The sequence below is a fragment of the Lampetra planeri genome, chromosome 74 (assembly GCF_965212315.1).
Source record: "Lampetra planeri chromosome 74, kcLamPlan1.2.h2, whole genome shotgun sequence".
NCBI classification, from domain to species: domain Eukaryota; kingdom Metazoa; phylum Chordata; class Hyperoartia; order Petromyzontiformes; family Petromyzontidae; genus Lampetra; species Lampetra planeri.
The window spans coordinates 4,760,795-4,781,770 of NC_136179.1; the positions used below are offsets into that span (position 1 = coordinate 4,760,795).

General features: G+C 48.0%; 1 protein-coding gene across 1 annotated transcript; it reads right to left on the reverse strand.

The window, feature by feature from the left end:
• Positions 1 to 328: 328 nt before the first annotated feature.
• LOC144737866 (uncharacterized) lies at positions 329 to 20,855 on the reverse strand. Its single transcript, XM_078620744.1, has 3 exons — positions 19,821 to 20,855; positions 18,092 to 19,173; positions 329 to 1,825 (listed from the first exon to the last, which is right to left on the reverse strand). The coding sequence occupies exons 2-3, from the start codon at positions 18,728 to 18,730 to the stop codon at positions 779 to 781; spliced, it is 1,686 nt and encodes a 561-aa protein (XP_078476870.1). The 5' UTR covers positions 18,731 to 19,173; positions 19,821 to 20,855; the 3' UTR covers positions 329 to 778.
• Positions 20,856 to 20,976: the final 121 nt, after the last annotated feature.

Here is a 20,976-nt window from a genome sequence, read left to right on the forward strand (position 1 = left end):
CGTTTCGCAACGTTCAGGTCCAGAATACCGAAGTACACCGGGAATCACCTGCACTTAAAAACACGTAAACTGATAACACTATAAACAATAACACTCAACATTAAACGACAACAAAATTATCAACGTGTTTTATAATTTATAGCACCATAAACGGAGGTACGGTATTTAAATCTCATTAGAAGTATTAAAATCTCACTCTACACATGTATGTAAATTATCTGTTCAATCGAACCGGGGGTTGGATATGTGAACTGTGGGGGGGGGGGGGGGTACAGGGCAAGAATCGCATTCAAATTTTAGAATAATATGGTCGTATTAGCATTTTAATGGGCTTTAATGTATGTTATGTACAAATGCAAATCGTTAGTCGTAAATGCGAGGGAGGGGTTAAGAGGTGCACGTTTAATCCAGTGTTAACATTTATTTTAGCATCATACTTAAGGACACTGTTGTTGATAAGAAGTCGTCTGGACATGGCACGTGCCTTGTTCTACTCGATCAACCAAAATTAGTACAACGTCGGTCATACAGCAGTGTGATTTCATTCCTGAGTAGTATTAACATAGCCACGATGACACTAACCTACAAAGTAATCTTGAGTGACTTAATTCTCAGCTCAGACATGATCATCGCAATCATTTCCAAAGACGTGTGGGGTCCTGCGAGAGCAGGTCCCGACCCTGCAGGTTGAACCTAGGAACCGAGTGTTCAACTTCACATTCTTGTCATTAAAGGCCTGTGACAAAGGTGCGTCTATTGGAGCGACATCGTCTCAAGCTTACACATCTCCCGGGTCTCCATTTGACTTTCTATTGTCTCGGAGGAAGTCAACCCACACCTCCACTTCCACAAACTGCTGGGAGTTGCCTCGCTCTGCCTCACAGTGAGATTTCTCCTCCTGCTTCACGTTGCCTCCATCGATGTGAAGGTCCGATTTTGGAGTTGAATCTTCATCTTCACATTTTACCTTTACTTCGTCGCTCTTCACCATCACTTCTTCACATTTCACCTTCACATCTTCACGTTTCACCTCGATACCTTTCAAAGTATCCAAGCTGGGATTTTCTTCCGGTTCTTGTTTCATGAGGGATGGACTCATTGCATCACTTTGACTTTCACAAGCTGATTTCAGACTCCACTCCTTGTGGATATTGTGATGCTTGTGTGTTCTCTGGTGTCTTTGAAAATTTGGTGAAAATGTAAACGCCTTCCCACACACACTGCACTTGAAGGGTTTCTTTCCCGTGTGTGTTCTCTGGTGTTCTACAAGAGTAGATGTCCGTGCAAACGCCTTCTCACACACACCACACTTGAAGGGTTTCTCTCCCGTGTGTGTTCTCTGGTGTCTTACAAGAGCAGATGACTGTGCAAATGCCTTCCCACACACACTGCACTTGAAGGGTTTCTCTCCTGTGTGTGTTCTCTGGTGTTCTGCAAGAGTAGATGAATGTGCAAACGCCTTCCCACACACACCGCACTTGAAGGGTTTATCTCCCGTGTGGGTTCTCTGGTGTATTACAAGAACAGATGACTGTGCAAACGCATTCCCACACACACTGCACTTGAAGGGTTTCTCTCCCGTGTGTGTTGTCTGGTGTACTTCACGAGTAGATGACCGTGCAAACGCCTTCCCACACACACTGCACTTGAAGGGTTTTTCTCCTGTGTGTGTTCTCTGGTGTGCAACAAGAGTAGCTGACTGTGAAAATGCCTTCCCACACACACTGCACTTGAAGGGTTTCTCTCCTGTGTGTGTTCTCTGGTGTTTTACAAGAGTAGATGACTGTGCAAACGTTTTCCCACACACACTGCACTTGACGGGTTTCTCTGCTGTGTGAGTTCTCTGGTGCTGTGTCAAATGGTCAGTACGATCTGTGCTGTTGGCACGCAGGTCACATTGTCGTCTTTTTGCACCGAGCCGCGCCGAGTGCCTTTGCTCCATCAGACCAATTCTGCAGAGGAAGCGACAGCTGTAGACAGAAAAATATATCCACACCATCTACACATCAGTATCAATGCATATATACAGTCACACGTGACTTACACGTCTATACTTATACATATATTCATGATAGTGAAAAAGTGTCCCAAATTCATCACACGGGCTGTTATGGCACACAATGAGAGGGCAAATGGTTATAAACATGCCTGGAAGCCCTAGTATCTTCAAAATTAATGTTAACCCAAACTCCGAGCACACGATTTCGGCTGTCTGGCTTCAAAAAAGCTGACATAGCAAAGGGTGCTGAAAAAAATACTATTTGTGTTATGCACAAATGCATAAATTAATGTCAATTGCAACTTTGAGGTGTGAAGCCAGGCACAGATGTCCTTGAATGCTGGTATGAAGTTCCGACTTCAGCTGCACGTGTGCTGTGATAACTTCCCGACTCCAATCTTACAAAGACTTCCAGAGGAAAACAAAAATAAACTACCGTTTTGATATAACCTCCGTGCTCAATAGAATTAATAGACTTTACTGCAAATACAAACTTGACACTGTTACACACTCAGGGGCGGAGCCAGTATTTTAAGGTAGGGAGGGGGGCAAACCCTCCAGCAATGAAAAATGATAGGAGTTAATAATAGGAGTTTTCCCCTTTTTTCTGGCAACAAAACTGAAACCTTACGAGGATTCATTTCTGTGTCGTGTTTTCTCCGGAGACACTTTGTTGGGGGCATGTCTTTATTATATACACGCGCCCTAACTACTAAACATCAACTCCTCGTACAGTTTATCTCGAGTACTTCCACTCGGTATATTATACGCCTCCTACGTAACATGCCTGCCCCGGCTGTGCTCCAGGTCCTCTGGCTATAATATTCTATGGGAGACCCAGGGTCCACCACTGGCCTCACAGAGCTTCGGCCCTTAAAAAGACGGCGAAGCTAGGGGTCCAGGGTCCTATTCTAGCAGGTCTTCTTGCTTCAACTGGTCGTCTTCAACTGCCAGGACCTCTCCAGAGGTCTGCCTTATATACGTTTCTCAGCCGAGGTGCGGACCTCCGTGAGGGACGCGGGTGACCCCAGAGTCCCTCACCGAGGTCTGCATGTCTGCCGTTGCAGGCCAGTACGTCCGTAGCCCCCCCGGCCATTGGGAGTGTTTGCGAGGGATCGTAGGACCCCTCACAACCCCCAACCGCAAAAACACACTATAATAATGTGCGAGCTGTACGCCTTTTGGCGTCCTCTGGTCGAGCACCAATTGGCGTCCTCTGGTCGAGCACCAATTGGGTCGAGGCTCAAAAAAAGCCATCCCTTGGTGTGGACCAATCAGTTTCAAGGACAATGCATATATTATCATAGTGTATTTTGTTTGCATTTGACTGCAAGTATTGTGGTAAATGCAGACATGAATCCTCGTAAAAGACGTTGGTTCGATCTTGTTGGTTTTTGTCGTTAGGCTGTTAGTAGGATCCTACTAACAGCCTAACGACAAAGACCAACAAGATCATCAGTAGGATCCGACTAACAGCCTAACGACAAAGACCAACAAGATCATCACGAGTTCGATGTCCCTAATCGAACCAACCAAACATCCCTCCTTAAAACCCTCAGCTGCAAGACCTCCCAGATTCTATGGTCTTCCCAAGATCTATAAAGAAGGCTCCCCACTACGACCCATAGTGTACAATCAACTCTCCTACCTACAAACTGGCCCGTTTTCTATCAGATACTCTGCTCCCCTTCACTAGCAAGACCTCAACAGCAGTACTTAACTCAACCCAATTGGTCTCTATGGTCAAGGACATGGTACTGTCTCCTGACGATATCCTCGTCAGTTTTGATGTGGTATCTCTGTTTACCAAAGTCCCAGTTCCTGACACCTTAACAATAATCGAAGATTTGGTCCAACATGGACTGAACTCGGATGTACCTGCGCTGGTTAGGCATTGCCTCACCAACACTTACTTTACCTGGAATGGAACCTTCTACAAACAGAATGAGGGTACCCCCATGGGCTCCCCCTTGTCACCAGTGAAAGCCAATGTGTTCATGGAAAAGTTTGAATCAGATGCTATCCAGACGTCCACCCTGCGTCCTTCCCTGTGGAAGATATATGTGGATGACACTTTCGTCATTTGGCCACATGGCCTCCCAGCATTGAACCATTTTCTGGACCACATCAATTCCAGACACCCATCCATCAAATTCACCATGGAAGTGGAGAAAGATGGCAAACTACCATTCTTGGATGTTCTGTTTGAGAGGAGACCTGATGGATCCTTGGGACATTGTGTTAACAGGAAGGCCACCCATACAGATTCCTACTTGAAACCTGATTCCCACCATCATCCGGCTCAAAAGAATTCTCTCATCAAAACACTATACCAGAGAGCTCATTGCATCTCTGACCAACACCACCTGGCCAGTGAACTGAAACATGTACATTTGGCCCTCAAGATGAACGGATACTCTGTCCGCACTATCCGCCAAGCTGTTTCTTCCACCATACAGAAACAACCACTTGAAACTCCGATCAAAACTGTCACGTTGCCATACATAGCAGGCGTGACTAAAAAGATCTCCAAAATTCTAAACAAACATAAGATCCAAGTCCGATTCAGTACAGTACATAAAATTCGGGATCTGATCCCATCCGTAAAGGATGTCATTCCGGACTAACAGTACCCTGGTGTTTACAAATTGAGTTGTACCTGCGGGGACTTGTATAATCGGGGAGACGAAACGACATATTTCGGACCGAATTCGCGAACACAAATCAGATTTGAAGCATGGCAGAACAAATTCTTCAGCCATTGCCAATCATATTTACAATGCTGTGGGTGATCATGATATCTTTTTCTCCGATACGAAGGTACTCTGCAAGCCGGCTGGATACCACCAAAGATTTGTCCATGAAGCCATACAGATATACAAACACAGACATAACTTCACCCGAGAAGATGGATTCAAATTGAGCAATCATTGGAAAGATGTGTTTAACCATGTTAAACTTAAATCGCCACTCCCCCCCGCTCTGCGTCCCTCCTCCACCATCCATGACGCCGTCTTTTAGTTCCACCTTCACCTTCCTGGCTCCACCCACATCCTAACCCCCCCTCCCCCATCCTACACTTCGTCCTCCCTCAAATGACTATTTAGACGCCGTTTTACTATTTTCACCTTCCTACAACGTTTTACTATTTTCACATTCCTGGCTCCACCCACACCGCAACCCCCCCCATCCTGCACCCGTCCCCCTTGGCTCCTCCCCCCTCCTCTTACCCTATATATTAAATGCCCCATTACAAATAAATCCCACTACAGTTATTTTGCTGTGCCTTTTGACACCTGATGAAGGAGGCTTGTGTTGCCTCTGAAACGTTGTGATTTTAATTGATTTATTTTCATTTATTATTATTATTTTACTTAAGTTTTTACCTACGTGACTTTACCGAAAAAACCTAAGAGTATGAATCCTTGCAGTCACGAAAGCTTCAAAGTTGTTAGTAAAGAGTTATTAGTAAGGACTTGTCCCTTGCTTTTTATTCGACTCGTGTGATCGGCATCGCACTCGCTGAAGGTGTTTGCCTTCAGGGAAGTCGTGTACTGTATACGCAACTGCGCACAATTCTGCGAGTCGCTTGTAACTGCTTTGCTGTTACTTATTGCAAATTATGGTCTTGGACTGTTGTCCTCTCAAGAGTCCCTGGCACATAATAATATGCCACACGGTGGCGGTCGCAAAATGCTGATTTATCTATATATAAAAAAGGGAAGTTTGTGAATATGTCTGTTCGAAATGTTTAGCATACTTCCCGACATGCAACAAACTTGAAATGTGGCATGTGGGTAGCTTTCAGACTGTACACAATGCAAGAAGTATAAACATAGATTTGAAGCTTTCGTGACTGCAAGGATTCATATTCTTAGGTTTTTTCGGTAAAGTCACGTAGGTAACATTTTTTAAATTAAAATTAATAAAAGTAAAATCAAATAAAAATCACGACGTTTTGATTGCAACACAAGCAATCATCATCAGGTATAAATGAAATAGCAACAAAACAGTCTAACCAGAAAAACTATAGACAGACATATAAGCAGACAGATATCACCAAGATACATAGAGAGAGAGAGTAACACAGGTACAGAGAGGGAGATCGTCTCTGTTGAGTGGCCTTAAATAGGCAGAGGGGGCGGGGGCAGAGAGATGGACGGGGAAGTTCCAAGTTTACCTTTTTTTCTCTCTCTCTGGGTTTTTGTTTTCTCTATCTGCCTATGTATTTAGTGTACTTTTTTCTGTCTACACTCGTTTTTTGTCGTTCTTATGTTCTGCTCTGTCTGTGTGTCTCCGTTCCTTTTGTTTTATGTTTTGTCTTTCTTTGGAATTTTCACACTTAAATTCTAACTTAGCAATCTTTGAAATACGTAATCGACCAGGCTATGCGTTAATTGTGTGTTGACCGACTCTCTGTGTTGTATTACATAACATTTCGATATTTTGCTAGGTTATTTAATTTAGTGTGTTCTTTCTCCCTCTCTCCTAATGTTCAAACTTGCTTTCTTTACTACGCGTTTTCCGCACTCATTGACATGTTAATTTGTTACGCATTTTCCGCACTCATTGACATGTTAATTTTTTATCTAACCCCCTCCATCTCTCTGCCCCCGCCCCCTCTGCCTATTTAAGGCCACTTAACAGAGACGATCTCCCTCTCTGTACCTGTGTTACTCTCTCTCTATGTATCTTGGTGATATATGTCTGCTTATATGTCTGTCTATAGTTTTTCTGGTTAGAATGTTTTGTTGCTATTTCATTTATACCTGATGATGATTGCTTGTGTTGCAATCGAAACGTCGTGATTTTTATTTTTATTATTTTTAATTTAAATTTTTTTACCTACGTGACTTTACCAAAAAAACCTAAGAATATAAAAATAGACTTTTGTATCTTGGGGAAGGGGTGCAATAATGCATATATTTAGCATGCAAGTGAGCAGTGACATCACATCTGTCATCACATCTGTGATGTCACACCCGCATGCGGAAGCGTTTCACAGTGTGCTTGCTGACGTCACCCCCCCCAAACACTCCGCGTAGGCCGTGTTTTAATCCAAGACAAGAATCCAAGTCCCGGGCGAAGCCGGGTAGTAAAGTTAGTCTATATATCAAAGGGAAATGTCTGGATATGTGTGTGTCTGTTTGAAATGTTTTGCATACTTCCCAATATGCAACACACTTGAAATTTGGCATGTGGGTAGGTTCCATACTGTACACAATGTATTAACTATAAAAACAGACTTTTGTATTTTGGGAGGGGGGGGGGAGAAATGACCATGGAGTGTGTGGAATCAACCCGCAACACACCTGAGTTAAGCGCTCTGCAACGCGTACCCCTACCATATGGCTCTTCGTGTGCCGTACTTCTAGAGCTGTTAACAGCGTGCCGGGAGATTTTAGGTGGCGCTTCGCTCCTGGCCGATGAAGCAATTGGCTTCTCGGAGTTTCAATACATATCCGTGTGAATAACAGGTACAACTGCTATCTTAAATATAAAGCAGAAATTACACATGTTTGTTTGTGTGAAGCAGCAAAAACTCTCCAACGCTGAGCTCTGGCATCATGAAATTTTCACAGCTTATGCTGTCTGGAATTAATCAGTGAACACGACTATTTTCAGGTTGCCACGTCATTCCCTTCCCGAGTTGCCAAAATCGACATTACGTAGAAGTGGGTTAAGGTTAAATTTCCTTCAGTGAAAAACATCCCATTTAGTTAAATTGATTTCTTTCAGCTTTTTTCTTTCTTACAAGAATCAATTTTAAGGGTTTTTCAGTGACACGGTTCACAGGTGGTGGTGTGTCCAGACCCATGCCTGGCCACCTTCATCTGCTCAGTATTAATGCTTCCTCACTCCAAGTAATTCATTGAGGAACAACCAACACAGCCGAGGCTGCATGTCTCTCTCCTGGTGGTGAGATGTTAACTACCTGTCATGGCATACAGGAAGTCGTGGGTTCGATCCCAACCCTGACGCCTGCTGTATATTTGGAGTTTAAGTGTCTCTCTCTCCCCATGGTCGCGTGGATTTATCTCCGGATCTCCCGGTTGTCCTCACTCCACATGCAGAGAGTGAACACCGCCCCGCGTCCAGAGTGAACACCGCCACGCGTCTAGAGTGAACACCGCCACGCGTCTAAAGTGAACACCACCACGCGTCTAGAGTGAACACCACCACGCGTCTAGAGTGAACACCACCACGCGTCTAGAGTGATCACCACCACGCGTCTAGAGTGATCACCACCACGCGTCTAGAGTGAACACCACCACGCGTCCAGAGTGGACACCGCCACGCGTCTAAAGTGATCACCACCACGCGTCTAGAGTGAACACCACCACGCGTCTAGAGTGATCACCACCACGCGTTTAGAGTGATCACCACCACGCGTCTAGAGTGAACACCGCCACGCGTCCAGAGTGGACACCGCCACGCGTCTAAAGTGATCACCACCACGCGTCTAGAGTGAACACCACCACGCGTCTAGAGTGATCACCACCACGCGTCTATAGTGAACACAGCCACGCGACTAACGTGAACACCGCCACACGTCTAGAGTGAACACCACCACGCGTCTAGAGTGAACACCGCCACGCGTCTAGAATGAACACCACCACGCTGTTGACAAACCTCACCTTGTTGTTGTGGGAAGGTCGCTTTTGAAAACAAGAGCGGTATAGCAGCTCAAGCGGGCTTGGCCTGGTAAAAAAAAGAAAAGAAAAACTGAGAATATATAAAGTAAAACAAAGTTACAAAGTTGCGAGCCAGGTGAAGAGAAATTAAACTTAAGCGAGAGATTTGAAGAAAACGCGATCAGGCGAGGGCAGGAGGCAAGGCCCCGCGTTGTAAAGTTACAACCTGGACATCGCTTCCATGCTCGCTGCTACTCAATTAACATCCCTACGAGAGATAGAATGAGGCTCTACCTCAATAAACAACAACCACCACCACAACAACCACCACCACCACAACAACCACCACAACAACCACCACCACAACAGCGATGAGGATTTCTCACCTCGGATTTCAGTGCACGGGCGGAGCGGCAACTTCCTGGTCCCTCGCGACGTCACGCGGCAGCAGGCGACATGACGTCATTTGCGGGGTACGATGACACTCCCCTCCCACAATCAGCGGCTCTCAACTCGCAACGGCTTTCACGAACACATTATGTTAATGAGCCGCCACGTACAGGGCGTGGCTTTGCCCAAATAAGGATTGGCACTGGGACAGATATCGGCAGTGGCCGAGCAGAGATGACGTCACGTTCAAGAGCGCGGTGGCCGGGAGTGGGTGACATGACGTCACTAGCAAGGCACACCTCCCCCTGGCGTTTGACGCCGATGAGGTCACGCTGAGCGGTGACGTCAGAGATCGGGGTCAGAGTTCAAGTTTGTTGACATAAAGGGAGCGAGAGTTTCGACTCAGCCTCAAACGAGTACCCGGTTTGGTGTGTCAACATCGCCACTAGGGAGACAAAGGCGGCCGGGCGTGGTGCTGGCCACCCACCCCCTCGTGTGCCGTGACGACCTCCATCGGTGCTACTCGCTGTGAGCAGCACTTTGTAGATGTTGTGGCTTGGCTCTCGACATTTCACGATGACATTTTCACGTCCATAAAAAGAAAATCGCCATACTAACCTAGGCCGTTTTTTGGCAAAATTGGCCCAATTTTCTTAGCTTTATTTTTCAACGAAAAGTGCATTCCTTGGTTGTGTTTAGCCCGAGTAATATTACGTTAAAAAGTGGGGAATTTCATGCATGAAATTTTGAAGTAAAAAAATCAAATCGGCATACTTAACCTATGCCGTTCTTGGCCAAAATTGGCCAAACTTTCACAGCTTTATTTGTCGACAAAAGTTAATTGCTCCATTCTATTTAGACTTAGTACGCTATGTATTAGATAAAAAGTGGAAAATTTCACAATGAAATGTTCACGTCCCAAACAGGAAATCGGCATTATTACTTATGCCAGTTTTAACCAAAATAATCCAAATTTTCAAAGCTTTATTTTTAAACAAAAAGTTCATTCATCAAATGTATTTACCCTTAGTATGCCATGTATTAGATTAAAAGTGGTACATTTTATGATGAAATGTTCACGTCCCAATATAGAAAATCGGCAAACTAACCTATGCCGTTTTTGGCCAATGGCCAAATTTTTACAGCTTCATTTTTCAACAAAAGTGCAATCCTCCGGTGTGCTTAGCCTTAGTATCCTATATATTACGTTAAAAAGTGGGAAATTTCACCATGAAATTTTTAAATAAAAAGGGTCTGACATGGTTTTCTTTGCCTTACAAAACAGACGGGCAAAGTGTGCATGACCCAAAACTTTTTTTCCAAGCAAGATACAACAGCAACAATGAGGCCATTTGCTTAATTCTTGGCTTCCCCATCCATGACCTCCAAAATGGTCAACGCATCTACGTCACCAAAGGAAATGCCCAACAACAGGCCCTGGCTCTACAAGATACCACCCTTATGGCGTTCTTGGTTTTGTGCCCAAGTGACCCATTTTCTGCCAACCTGCTCTACCATTAAGTTCCCTCTTACTCTACATGGACTACTAAAAAAATGGAAGCGACTTGCTGTTGACGGTGAATCGGATGCCTTAGGACGAGTCAATACATTTCATCCCAACAATCAGCAGTGCTACTTTCTCCCAATGCTTCTCCATGTTGCCAAAGGGCGAAAATCTTTCCAAGACCTATACACAGTGGAACGAGTTGTCAAATATACAGGGAAGCTTGCAATCTTCGTGCAATTCTTGTGCATGATCACCATATTCATGAAGCTATAACAGAAGTTTCTGTTGGTAGTCCCCTTTCCAACTGACATTGATCTTCTGCATTAATCTTCAAGTTTGCAGCCCATCTAACCCCATGGGACTCTGGCAAAACACAAAGAGGGTATGAGTGTGGACATCCTGCATGGAGCTCAATAACAAAATACAAACCTGGACGTCAACTTTTCTGATGTCATCTTCAAGCAGGCCCTCATCCTCCTTCACAACAAACTGCACTCCATTGCTGGAAAATACTTCACGTCTATGGGACTACCAACACCCTACAGGGACAACCTGCATGCCCTTGCTCGAGATCCTACGTGAAATATGCTATTATGCTTTACAGATTCTTAAATTTACATAAGAAAATTAACCAAAGCTGATGAATGCACAAATAGAAGCCTACACGAAAATCTTGGAAGACATTGAGACTACAAATCGAGTCATTTTTATCCTTGGTGCACCTGCCAGTACTGGGAAGACCTTTGTTTTCAAACTGCTCCTCGCAAAGGCTCGCCAGAGAGAGAAAATTTCTCTAGCTGTGGCATCATTGGGGATTGCTGTGTAAGTCGATGTGTGTGTGTGTGTGAGTCAATGTGTGTTTGCGTTTAGGTCCATGTGTGTGTAAGTCGGTGTGTCTGTCTTTTTTTCCTGGTGTTGTATATGCCGGGTCTTGAATAAAAAAGAATGAAAATGGATACGTAATTACACGAATTTATTCTAATTCATGTAATTGTGTGCATCAATTATGCTAATTAGGGATGTGTGATCATATTATGGTATGTAAACATATGTGATTATGCTAATATATGTAGTTATGCTAATTTGACTTACCTTTGTTGTCTAATGTTGTTTTATCAATCGGCATAATACAATTATTCTCGCTTTAACATTTAATCTCAATGATTACGTTGTTAAACTGGGTAACAGAACAATCAAATAATTCCTCAGAGTAACGTGAGCATATACGGCGATAGAAAAAGTCCTTAAAATGAATGTAACAATATTCATACAAACAGTAATGAAGGAACATGTTCCGAAAGCAAGAGTAGTTATCAATTAATTCATTGGCAAGATTATGCAATTAACGAAAACGAATGACTAAAATACATCTAACAATCGTATCCACGTAACTCAATGGCCAGACATGTTCTTCATGATCAGCTAATGGTTTATGCACTCTTATATTTGGTCTTCTTATTATCAGTCCGGGTATGTGTTTATGTGTGTGTGGTGGTTTGGACTCCTTCATCAATTCTTTGCGTCAGGCAGACGCTGGGCAATGCGTTGTTGTGTGTGTGGGGGAGGGGCATACAAATAGCTTCCTCGCTCGTTTCTCGCTCGGCGGCAGCTGCTGCCAGCTGCTGGATGACGAGTTGGCACGACGCTTGCCGTCGGCGGTGCGCGATGATTCCGTCGTCAGATAGCGCCTGCAGCTCGTCTGCTGGCCGCCGTTCCTCACTCTTGTCTTGGTTCCCAGCTGGTGCTGGTCGGTGTGTGTTGGGTCGAACCCACGGCGCTCTCGTCGGCGCTCTCCTCTTCCTCACAGGTGGCTGGTCAGGCTCTTTCCCCTGCTGGATGAGCTGAGTTGGCACGACGCTTGTCTTTGAAGGTGCTCGTAGTGCTCGCCGTTTGTCTGCTGGCAGCTGACACCCTTGCTCGGTGGCGCGGCTGGCGCTGCTGCGCGCTATGGCTCCGTGCTCTCTGGCCATGCCCGGTTGCACGTGCAGCTAGTTCCCGATGCTGTGCGATGCTCGCTTGGTCGATGTGTGATGCCACCGCCGCGAAGCCGCTCAGCGGGCGCCCCATCTACGACCTCGCCACCACCAAGCGACAGGGCCGACCCCGCTTCCCCCTCACCGCCCCCCACATAAACACACCCTCACACATTTCCGCCCCCATAGAGCTCCGAGGGGAGGTCACCTGGCCAGCAGGTTTTCACCCGAAAGCCCTCATAGGGATAACCTTCACGGTTTCCTGCGGCAAGGGAATTGGGCGACCTCCCCCGATGCTAATTCGCATCGCGGCGCTGTGGTCTGGGTTGAGATTTCATGGTCACGGCGGGGGCTGTACAGCCACCACGGTTGAAATGCACCCCCCACACATGTATCGGCAAGGCAGGCAGGGGTCCGCAGCCACTAATGACGGGAGAAGCCAGGGGGGGGGTGGCTGATTGGCATAGCGGGTGGGCTTGGGGACCGCCGCCACGCAGCAGCCCATGGCGAGCCCTTTGTTACGGAAACCACGGCTGATTAGCATAGCAAAAGCGCACGTGGACCACCGCCGCCGCAGTCAGCGGCGGACCCATTGTTAGGGAGACCGAGAATGCGGCTGAAGGGGCGTGGCGACCTGATTGGCCAAGAAGGCCCTTGGGTCGGCGTTCTTTGATGTAGGTTAAGGATAAAAGGGGGGCGCAGACAGGTAGAGAGGTCTCTTGCTCCGGAAGTCAGCGCCCGGGACGGTTGCCAGTGCGGCCACTCGGACGTCCGTGTGACACGTCGACGTGTGCAGAGAGGACGAGACCACTGGAGCGCCGTACGTATCTAAACTGTGAGTAACCAAAACCGCTTAGAGCCTATCAAATTAGATAAATCGGGTACAGACCCTTGGGCGATAGTGTAGGCCTGCCTTGCCGATCCATACTGACCCAACAGTAAATCAGTCGGCCGATAATAAATCCTTAATAACCCATCGCAGCCTCGTGTGGTTTGGACGAGCGTGTGCAAGCGCGTGGTGCTGTGTGTATGTACGCTCACAGCGTGTGTAGTCAGTGCTCCACGGGTGTGCGCTCGTAACGTGGGTGGTCGGTGTTGAGACGCGTGCTGCATGAGGGCTCACACCCACCACAAACACCTGTTCCACGGCCCCTTTAAACGAGCGTTATCACCCGATCACGGCGGCCGCGCGTGTGCGAGCAACGTCATTCGCCCTCCGACCCCTGACCCCCCATTCAGAGTGTGTGATTGCTGCATGGGGCTGTGTGAGGAGAGGCGTCGCGTTTGATTGGCGGAGAGGCAACGCTGTGTTTACAGGCGTACGGGAGCCGGTGACGAGCCATGCATCTCTCGCGAACTCACGGAGATGCGAACCAGGGAGGGGAACCATCAGGCGACAGCCCTTACCCCGCGAGCGATGAACCCAGCGGCGGCAGCAGCTGTTCGCATACCAGCGAAGGGTCGGGAAACGGCGGGACCCCTGCAGTCGGCGTCCAGCAGGGAGAGACCTTGGGGGCCAGCGGCCCCAACAGATGCTTGATGCTTTCCGCCCTTTCTCCCGGTTGATTGCTCATCGTGGCTCTTCACTATCTCTTGGGCTGCAGCTGGTTCTCTGCGATGCTGGCTTGGTTGATGTTTGGCGCTTTCCACCCTTTCTCGAGGTTGATTGCTTGACGTTGCTCGTCAGTTCAACTCGAGCTGCATCTGCCCGTGGGGGCTGGCACTCACTCTCAAAATTGTATTCACACATCTCTTCATCTCCAGGCGCTGGCGACGGCTGGCGGCATGTGGCAGAGCAGATCGACTCGCTGCGTGCGATCCTGCTTAACCTGGTGACACTGGTCGCGCCGACCGCGGCGCCAGGACGTCCGCATGGAATACTGCCAAGTGGTGACGAGCAAGGCCCCCCTCGGGGGGTCTCGGAGGGTCCCCTCGGGCAAGCATCGGCCGCCATTGCGGCTTCGGGAAGGCTGTCCGCCATTGCGGCCACGCAGCAAGACGACACCATTTTTGGTGGGTCCGCGAGTGCGCTGCGGGAGCCCGCCATTTTGGCGGCGCCGCTTGGAACATGGCGCACGAAAGGCTGGGCCCGGTGGGGACAGCGGTGCGGGGCACAGCCATCGTCTTCCGAACATAAAATAATTCAGCGCGGGAGGGGACTGGAACGCTTTCGCTTGGCGCTTCGAGTCCGCTTTTCACTCCGTCCGATGGACGGAGGCGGCGTTGGAGGCCTTGCCTACGCTCCTCAATGACATATCGCTCGCGGTATTCCGCTCCATTCCCGCTGAGAAGGCGACACTGTGGGAGGCGTTTGCCAAAATGGCTGAAGTTTAAGAGCCACTGTCCGATACTCACCGCAAGTTTGTGCAGCGTCAACATGGTGCAGATGAATCGCCTATCGTGGCACCCTGGTGGCGCTTGCAATGGCTGCCTACCCTGACGCTAAGTCCGACATGCTCGACCCCCTCATCCTGGGCAAGATGTTGGAGCTATCTAAGGAACTCAGCATTCCGATGCCGGTGTGTGGCCATGAGCCGCTTACTTTCCGGTTGGCCGCCAAATGCCTCGACGCCCAGTTCAACTTGCGCCGCTGGGCGCAGATGGCCACCTGGACGGGCAACCCTGCTGTGGATGGTCACCCTACGGGATGGGTGCCATCACGGGTCGCCCGCACTCCGGACGACGCGGGGACCGGCGACCTGCGGGCTACTGGGTCCCGAGGAGGAGGACCGAGGCGCGTTCAGGTGCTTCGTCGGCGCCGCTCCGGGACGTCGGTGGGGCCGACCGGCGAGCCGGCATGGCGTGCTTTTGGTGTGGCCGGCCGGGCCACTTCGCACGGAACTGTCGGAGTCATCCCCGCCATCCGCCTCTTTTCGGATCCCCACCTCTGCAGCCGCCACCGTCTCGCGGTGGCCGGTGGCTTGGCCCTTGCCCAATCAGTCGGCATCATCCATCACTGAGGCATTTCTGTACGTGTACGTGATGGACAAGGGCGCGCCCGAACGTCTGCTTACACATCAAGGCCGCAACTTCTCGTCTAAGTTGTTGCGTAATGTGTGATGCATTGGGCACCAGTAAAGTACGTACTTCACCCTACCACCCGCAAACGGATGGGATGGTTGAGCGGTTGAACCATACCCTGTCGGCTATGCTCTGCCATACGGTTAGCGAGAAGCAGGCCGATTGGGATCTGCACATCCCTGGGGTGTTCTCCGCCTACTGGATGGCACCGCACGCGTCCACTGGGTACTCACCTTTTTTCCTCATGTATGGGTGTGAGAACGTGCCGCCTGTTGATGTGCAGTTGGGTGCGTGCGCGAAGGAGCCCACGCAGACTCTCCTCGAATACGTTCGCGACATGGTTCGCCACGTCACGGAGGCGCAAGATGCGGCACGGATTACCATATCTAAAACCCAGGCCCGTGACGAGCGGTGCACTCGGCGCTCCCAACGCGCAATGCCATGGGCTGTCGGGGACCGGGCCTGGCTCCATTGCCCACAGGTGCCGCTGGGGACCTCTCCCAAGCTGCACAGACCTTGGCAAGGTCCTGTGCAATTGATCGAGGTATCTAGTCCCCAGTGCGCACGCATCCGGGCAGTGTCGCGCCGTTGGTATGTCCACACTTCACGGTTGAAACCTTTCTTTGCCCCGCGTGTCGATCCATCATCCCCAAAGGTTGCCTTGCCGGTGTCTGATGTGTCCAGCGAGCCGCCCCCCTTGCCTGTTGAACCTCCGAAGTGGCCTGTTGTGCCTCCCACAGACTTGGTGGCCCTGAGCCAACCGGACACAGGTGATCCTGCACCGGCCAGGCCTTCACCTGCGGCGAGGGATGTCGATTCCGCCGCTCTTCCAACCCCACCTGGATTGCAGTCAGCGAAGCCCCCTGTTCATGCAAGGGATGGTCCCGCGTCGCGTACCAGATCCAAGTCTCTTCCCTTCCATTGATTGCTACCGTTCCTTGTTGTTATGCGTTGCTCGTTCAAATTGTCCGTTACTGTGTTACTATGTCTCTCGCATTATGGTATTATCCTGAATTAGCCGGGACAGCTTGTCTTTTACACCGTCGCTCCCGCTACGTTCCAGCGGTTGAGGGAACTGGTGTTGACCGGGTTACAATGAGACACGTGTCTGATATACTTAGACGTGATTGTGTTCAGTCGTACGTTCAAGGAACACCTTCAGAGATTGAGGGCTGTTTTCAACAGGATGCGTTCCGCAAATCTCAAATTCAAACCTAAAAAGTGCCACCTCTTGCAACACTCCGTGCGTTATTTGGGACATGTTGTCAGCTCGGACGGTGTTGCCACGGACCAGGACAAGACGTCGTGCGTCCGGGGGCAGAAAGTTCTTAAGGGGTGTGGTGAAGGGCGGAGTCTGGGTGACGCGGGAAGGGGATACAAGGGAGAGCCGGAAGGGGCTCGGGGTCAGTTGGTGAGAGCTGGAAGCTGGGCTCGCGAGAGCGGGACGCTAGCTCCCGCGACGCACCGCAGAACGACTGAGAGAGCCGTCGTCGACCTGCTTTATTACACAAGTATTCATTCTAAATTGACAGGCATATTAACAAAATTTAATTACTGCACTAAAATATACTGCATCAGGTTACATCGCATTAACAAGAAGCGATTTAAAAAAGTATGCACTGTCCGCTTAACAGTGTATGTACAACATACTATTGCGTCATTCAAAACGCATGTTGGTGTCACGGTCAAAATTGGACAACAGAGATGGCACATCAATGACCGCCGCCTACTGAAGGGCCGGTGCAGGGCCACCACCTTGTGCCACACAGGGGCAGCTGCTACTTGGGGATGCTCTTGGAGTGTTTAAGACGAGATACGATACAAAACTCCGAATTGCCGAATCAATTAAGCAAGCACCATATAAATTCAATTATTAGAACATAGGGAATGCTTGGGTGCTTATTGGCTCTCGCTCCTTGTTAGAGATCTACCCAACCCACAGGTCCAAAAAGACTGGTCGCTAGCAATTGAGTGTTCAACTTCATTCTTGTCATTAATAGCCTGTAACAAAGGTGCATCTATTGGAGCGACATCGTCTCAAGCTTACACATGTACCGGGTCTCCATTTGACTTTGTATTGTCTCGGAGGAAGTCCACCCACACCTCCACTTCCACCAACTGCTGGGAGTTGCCTCGCTCTGACTCAGTCAGAATTCTCCTCCTGCTTCACGTTGCCTGCTTCGATGTGAAGGTCCGATTTTGGAGTTGAATCTTCATTTTCACATTTTACCTTCACTTCTTCACTCTTCACCATCACTTCCTCACATTTCACCTTCACCTCTTCATATTTCACCTCGATACTTTTAAAAGTGTCCAAGCTAGAATTTTCTTCCGGTTCTTGTTTCATGAGGGATGGGCTCATTGCGAAACTTTGACTTTCACAAGCTGATTTCAGACTCCACTCCTTGTGGATCTTCTGATGCTTGTGTGATTTCTGGTGTCTTTGAAGATGTGGTGAAAGTGCAAACGCCTTTCCGCATGGAAAGCACCTGAAGGGGTTCTCTATTGTGTGTGTTCTCTGGTGTGCTACAAGAGTAGATAACTGTGAAAACGCCTTTGGACACACACTGCACTTGAAGGGGTTCTCTCCCGTGTGTGTTCTCTGGTGTTTTTTAAGAGCAGATGTTTGTGGAAATGCCTTCCCACACACACTGCACTTGAAGGGTTTCTCTCCCGTGTGTATCCTCTGGTGTACACGACTATTTGATGAACGTGCAAAAGCCTTCTCACACACACTGCACTTGAAGGGTTTCTCTCCCGTGTGTGTTCTCTGGTGTTTTTTAAGAGTAGATGACTGTGCAAACGCCTTCTCACACACACTGCACTTAAAGGGGTTCTCTCCCGTGTGTGTTCTCTGGTGTTTTTTAAGAACAGATGAATGTGAAAAAGCCTTCCCACACACACTGCACTTGAAGGGTTTCTCTCCCGTGTGTGTTCTCTGGTGTTCTACAAGAGCAGATGAATGTGCAAACGCCTTCCCACACACACTGCACTTGAAGGGTTTCTCTCCTGTGTGAGTTCTCTGGTGTTTTCTAAGAGTAGATGACTGTGCAAACGCCTTCTCACACACACTGCACTTGAAGGGTTTCTCTCCTGTGTGAGTTCTCTGGTGCCGTGCCAAATGTGCAGGACGATCCGTGCTGAATGCACACCGGTCGCATTGATGCCTTGTCGTACTGAGCTGCGACAAGTGCCTTTGCTCCATCAGACCAATTCTGTAGAGGAAGCGTCAGCTGCAGACAGAAAAAAATTAGATCCAGTAACACACGTCTATACTTATTCATATCGTGAAAAAGTTTCCCAAATTCATCACACGGGCTGTTATTGCACACAATGAGAGGGTGAATGGTCATAAACATGCCTGGAAGCCCTAGTATCTTCAAAATGAATGTTATCCCAAAACTCCGAGCACACAATTTCGGCTGTCTGGTTACAAAACAAATATTTATAAAAGCAAAATTCAGCTGACATAGCAAAAGGTGTTGTAAATAAAACTATTTGTGTTATGCATAATTGCATAAATGAATGTTCAATCACAACTTAAGAGGTGTGAAGCCAGCCAGACTCAGCATGTCCTTGAATGCTGGGATGAACAGATCTGACTTCAGCTGCATTGTGTGCTGTGTCAACTTCTTGACTGTTTCCATTCTTACAAAGAGTTCCAGAGAAAACCAAAAATAAACTACAGCTTTGATATAACCTCTGTGTTCAATAGAGTTAAGACTTTACTGCAAATACAAACTTTACACTGTCACACACTGGCATGATTAACAGGTGGTGTGTCCAGACCCATGCCTGGCCACCTTCATCCGCTCACTATTGATGCTTCCTGACTCCACCAAGTAATTCATTGAAGATCAATCAACATCGCCGAGGCTGCATGTCTCTTTCTCCGTGGTTTGATGTTAACTTTCTCTCCTGGCATACAGGAAGTCGTGGGTTCGATCCCAACCCTGACGCCTGCTGTATATTTGGAGCTTACGTGTCTCTCTCTCTCCCCGTGGTCGCGTGGATTTCCTCCAGATCCCCCAGTTGTCCCCTCTCCACATGCAGAGAGTGAACACCGCCACGCATCCAGAGTGAACACCGCCACGCGTCCAGAGTGAACACCGCCACGCGTCCAGAGTGAACACCGCCACGCGTCCAGAGTGAACACCGCCACGCGTCCAGAGTGAACACCGCCACGCGTCCAGAGTGAACACCGCCACGCGTCCAGAGTGAACACCGCCACGCGTCCAGAGTGAACACCGCCACGCGTCCAGAGTGAACACCGCCACGCTGTTGACGAGCCTCACGTTGTTGTTGTTGTTGTGGGCAGATCGCTTCTGAAAATAAGAGCGGTATAGCAGCTGAAGCGGGCTTGGCCTGGTAAAAAATAAAAACTGTGTTAATATTTAAAGTAAAACAACGTTACAAAGTGGCGAGCCAGGTGAAGACAAATTCAACTTAAGCGAGATAACACTGGTCAACAAAAAACAATTCTGGCCTGGACTTTTGCAGCTGTTTTAGACTAATTTTAGGGTGCTGAATCCAAATTTGATCTCAGATTTGCTCTATCACATCTCATTTTTATGCTATCGGCATACCCCATTTTCATTGATTTTACCCGAAATTAACTCTGTCACTTATGATTGCAAGTTGTTGCGAGTCAGTGACTGCTTTAGTGTTAAAATATGGTGCTGTATTTTTAGGATAGTGTGTTTATAATATCATTTTATGTAAATATCCACATTTATTTAATATTTTTCTTCTGCAGGGCGTGATCTAACAATGGCTACAACATCCGAAAGAAGGAAATGCAGTAATGACCCAGATATCTTCTGCTACATCTGTGGCAGCTTCACTTTGCAGGATCAAAGGCGCAACATCAATACCTTTGTCAAGAAGGTTTATCTTGCCTACTTTAAAGTACGACTTGGAGACCAAGACAAAAATTGGGCTCCTCACAAAGTGTGTAAAACCTGTGTTGAAACTTTGCGATCATGGTCTAAAGGAAAGAAAGCTAAGCTGGAGTTTGGTGTGCCAATGGTTTGGAGAAAACCTACAAACCATTTGGATAACTGCTACTTCTGCCTTGTCAATGTAAAAGGTTTCAATAAGAAAAACAAACAACACTTACAATACCCAGATATCCCATCTGCCAGACGACCAGTTGAGCACTGTGAGGAAATAACTGTGCCTGTATTTACTGAGCTACCAGCAATTGATGTTGAATCCCTGTTTACCTGCTTCTACAGATGATGATGCTCAGATCGAATATCTTAAACAACTACGCTGGTTTGGTCGTCTGCGTGCGTATCTGGACGTTAATTTATTTACGGACCCGCCCTAAACAGCTCGCTCTGATTCGATGAAAATAAAACAGCCGGCAAAAAGCCACAGCTCACTTTGATTCGATAAAAAATAAATAATTAACACGCCCGGAAGAGAGCGATAGCATAGGTTTGGCAA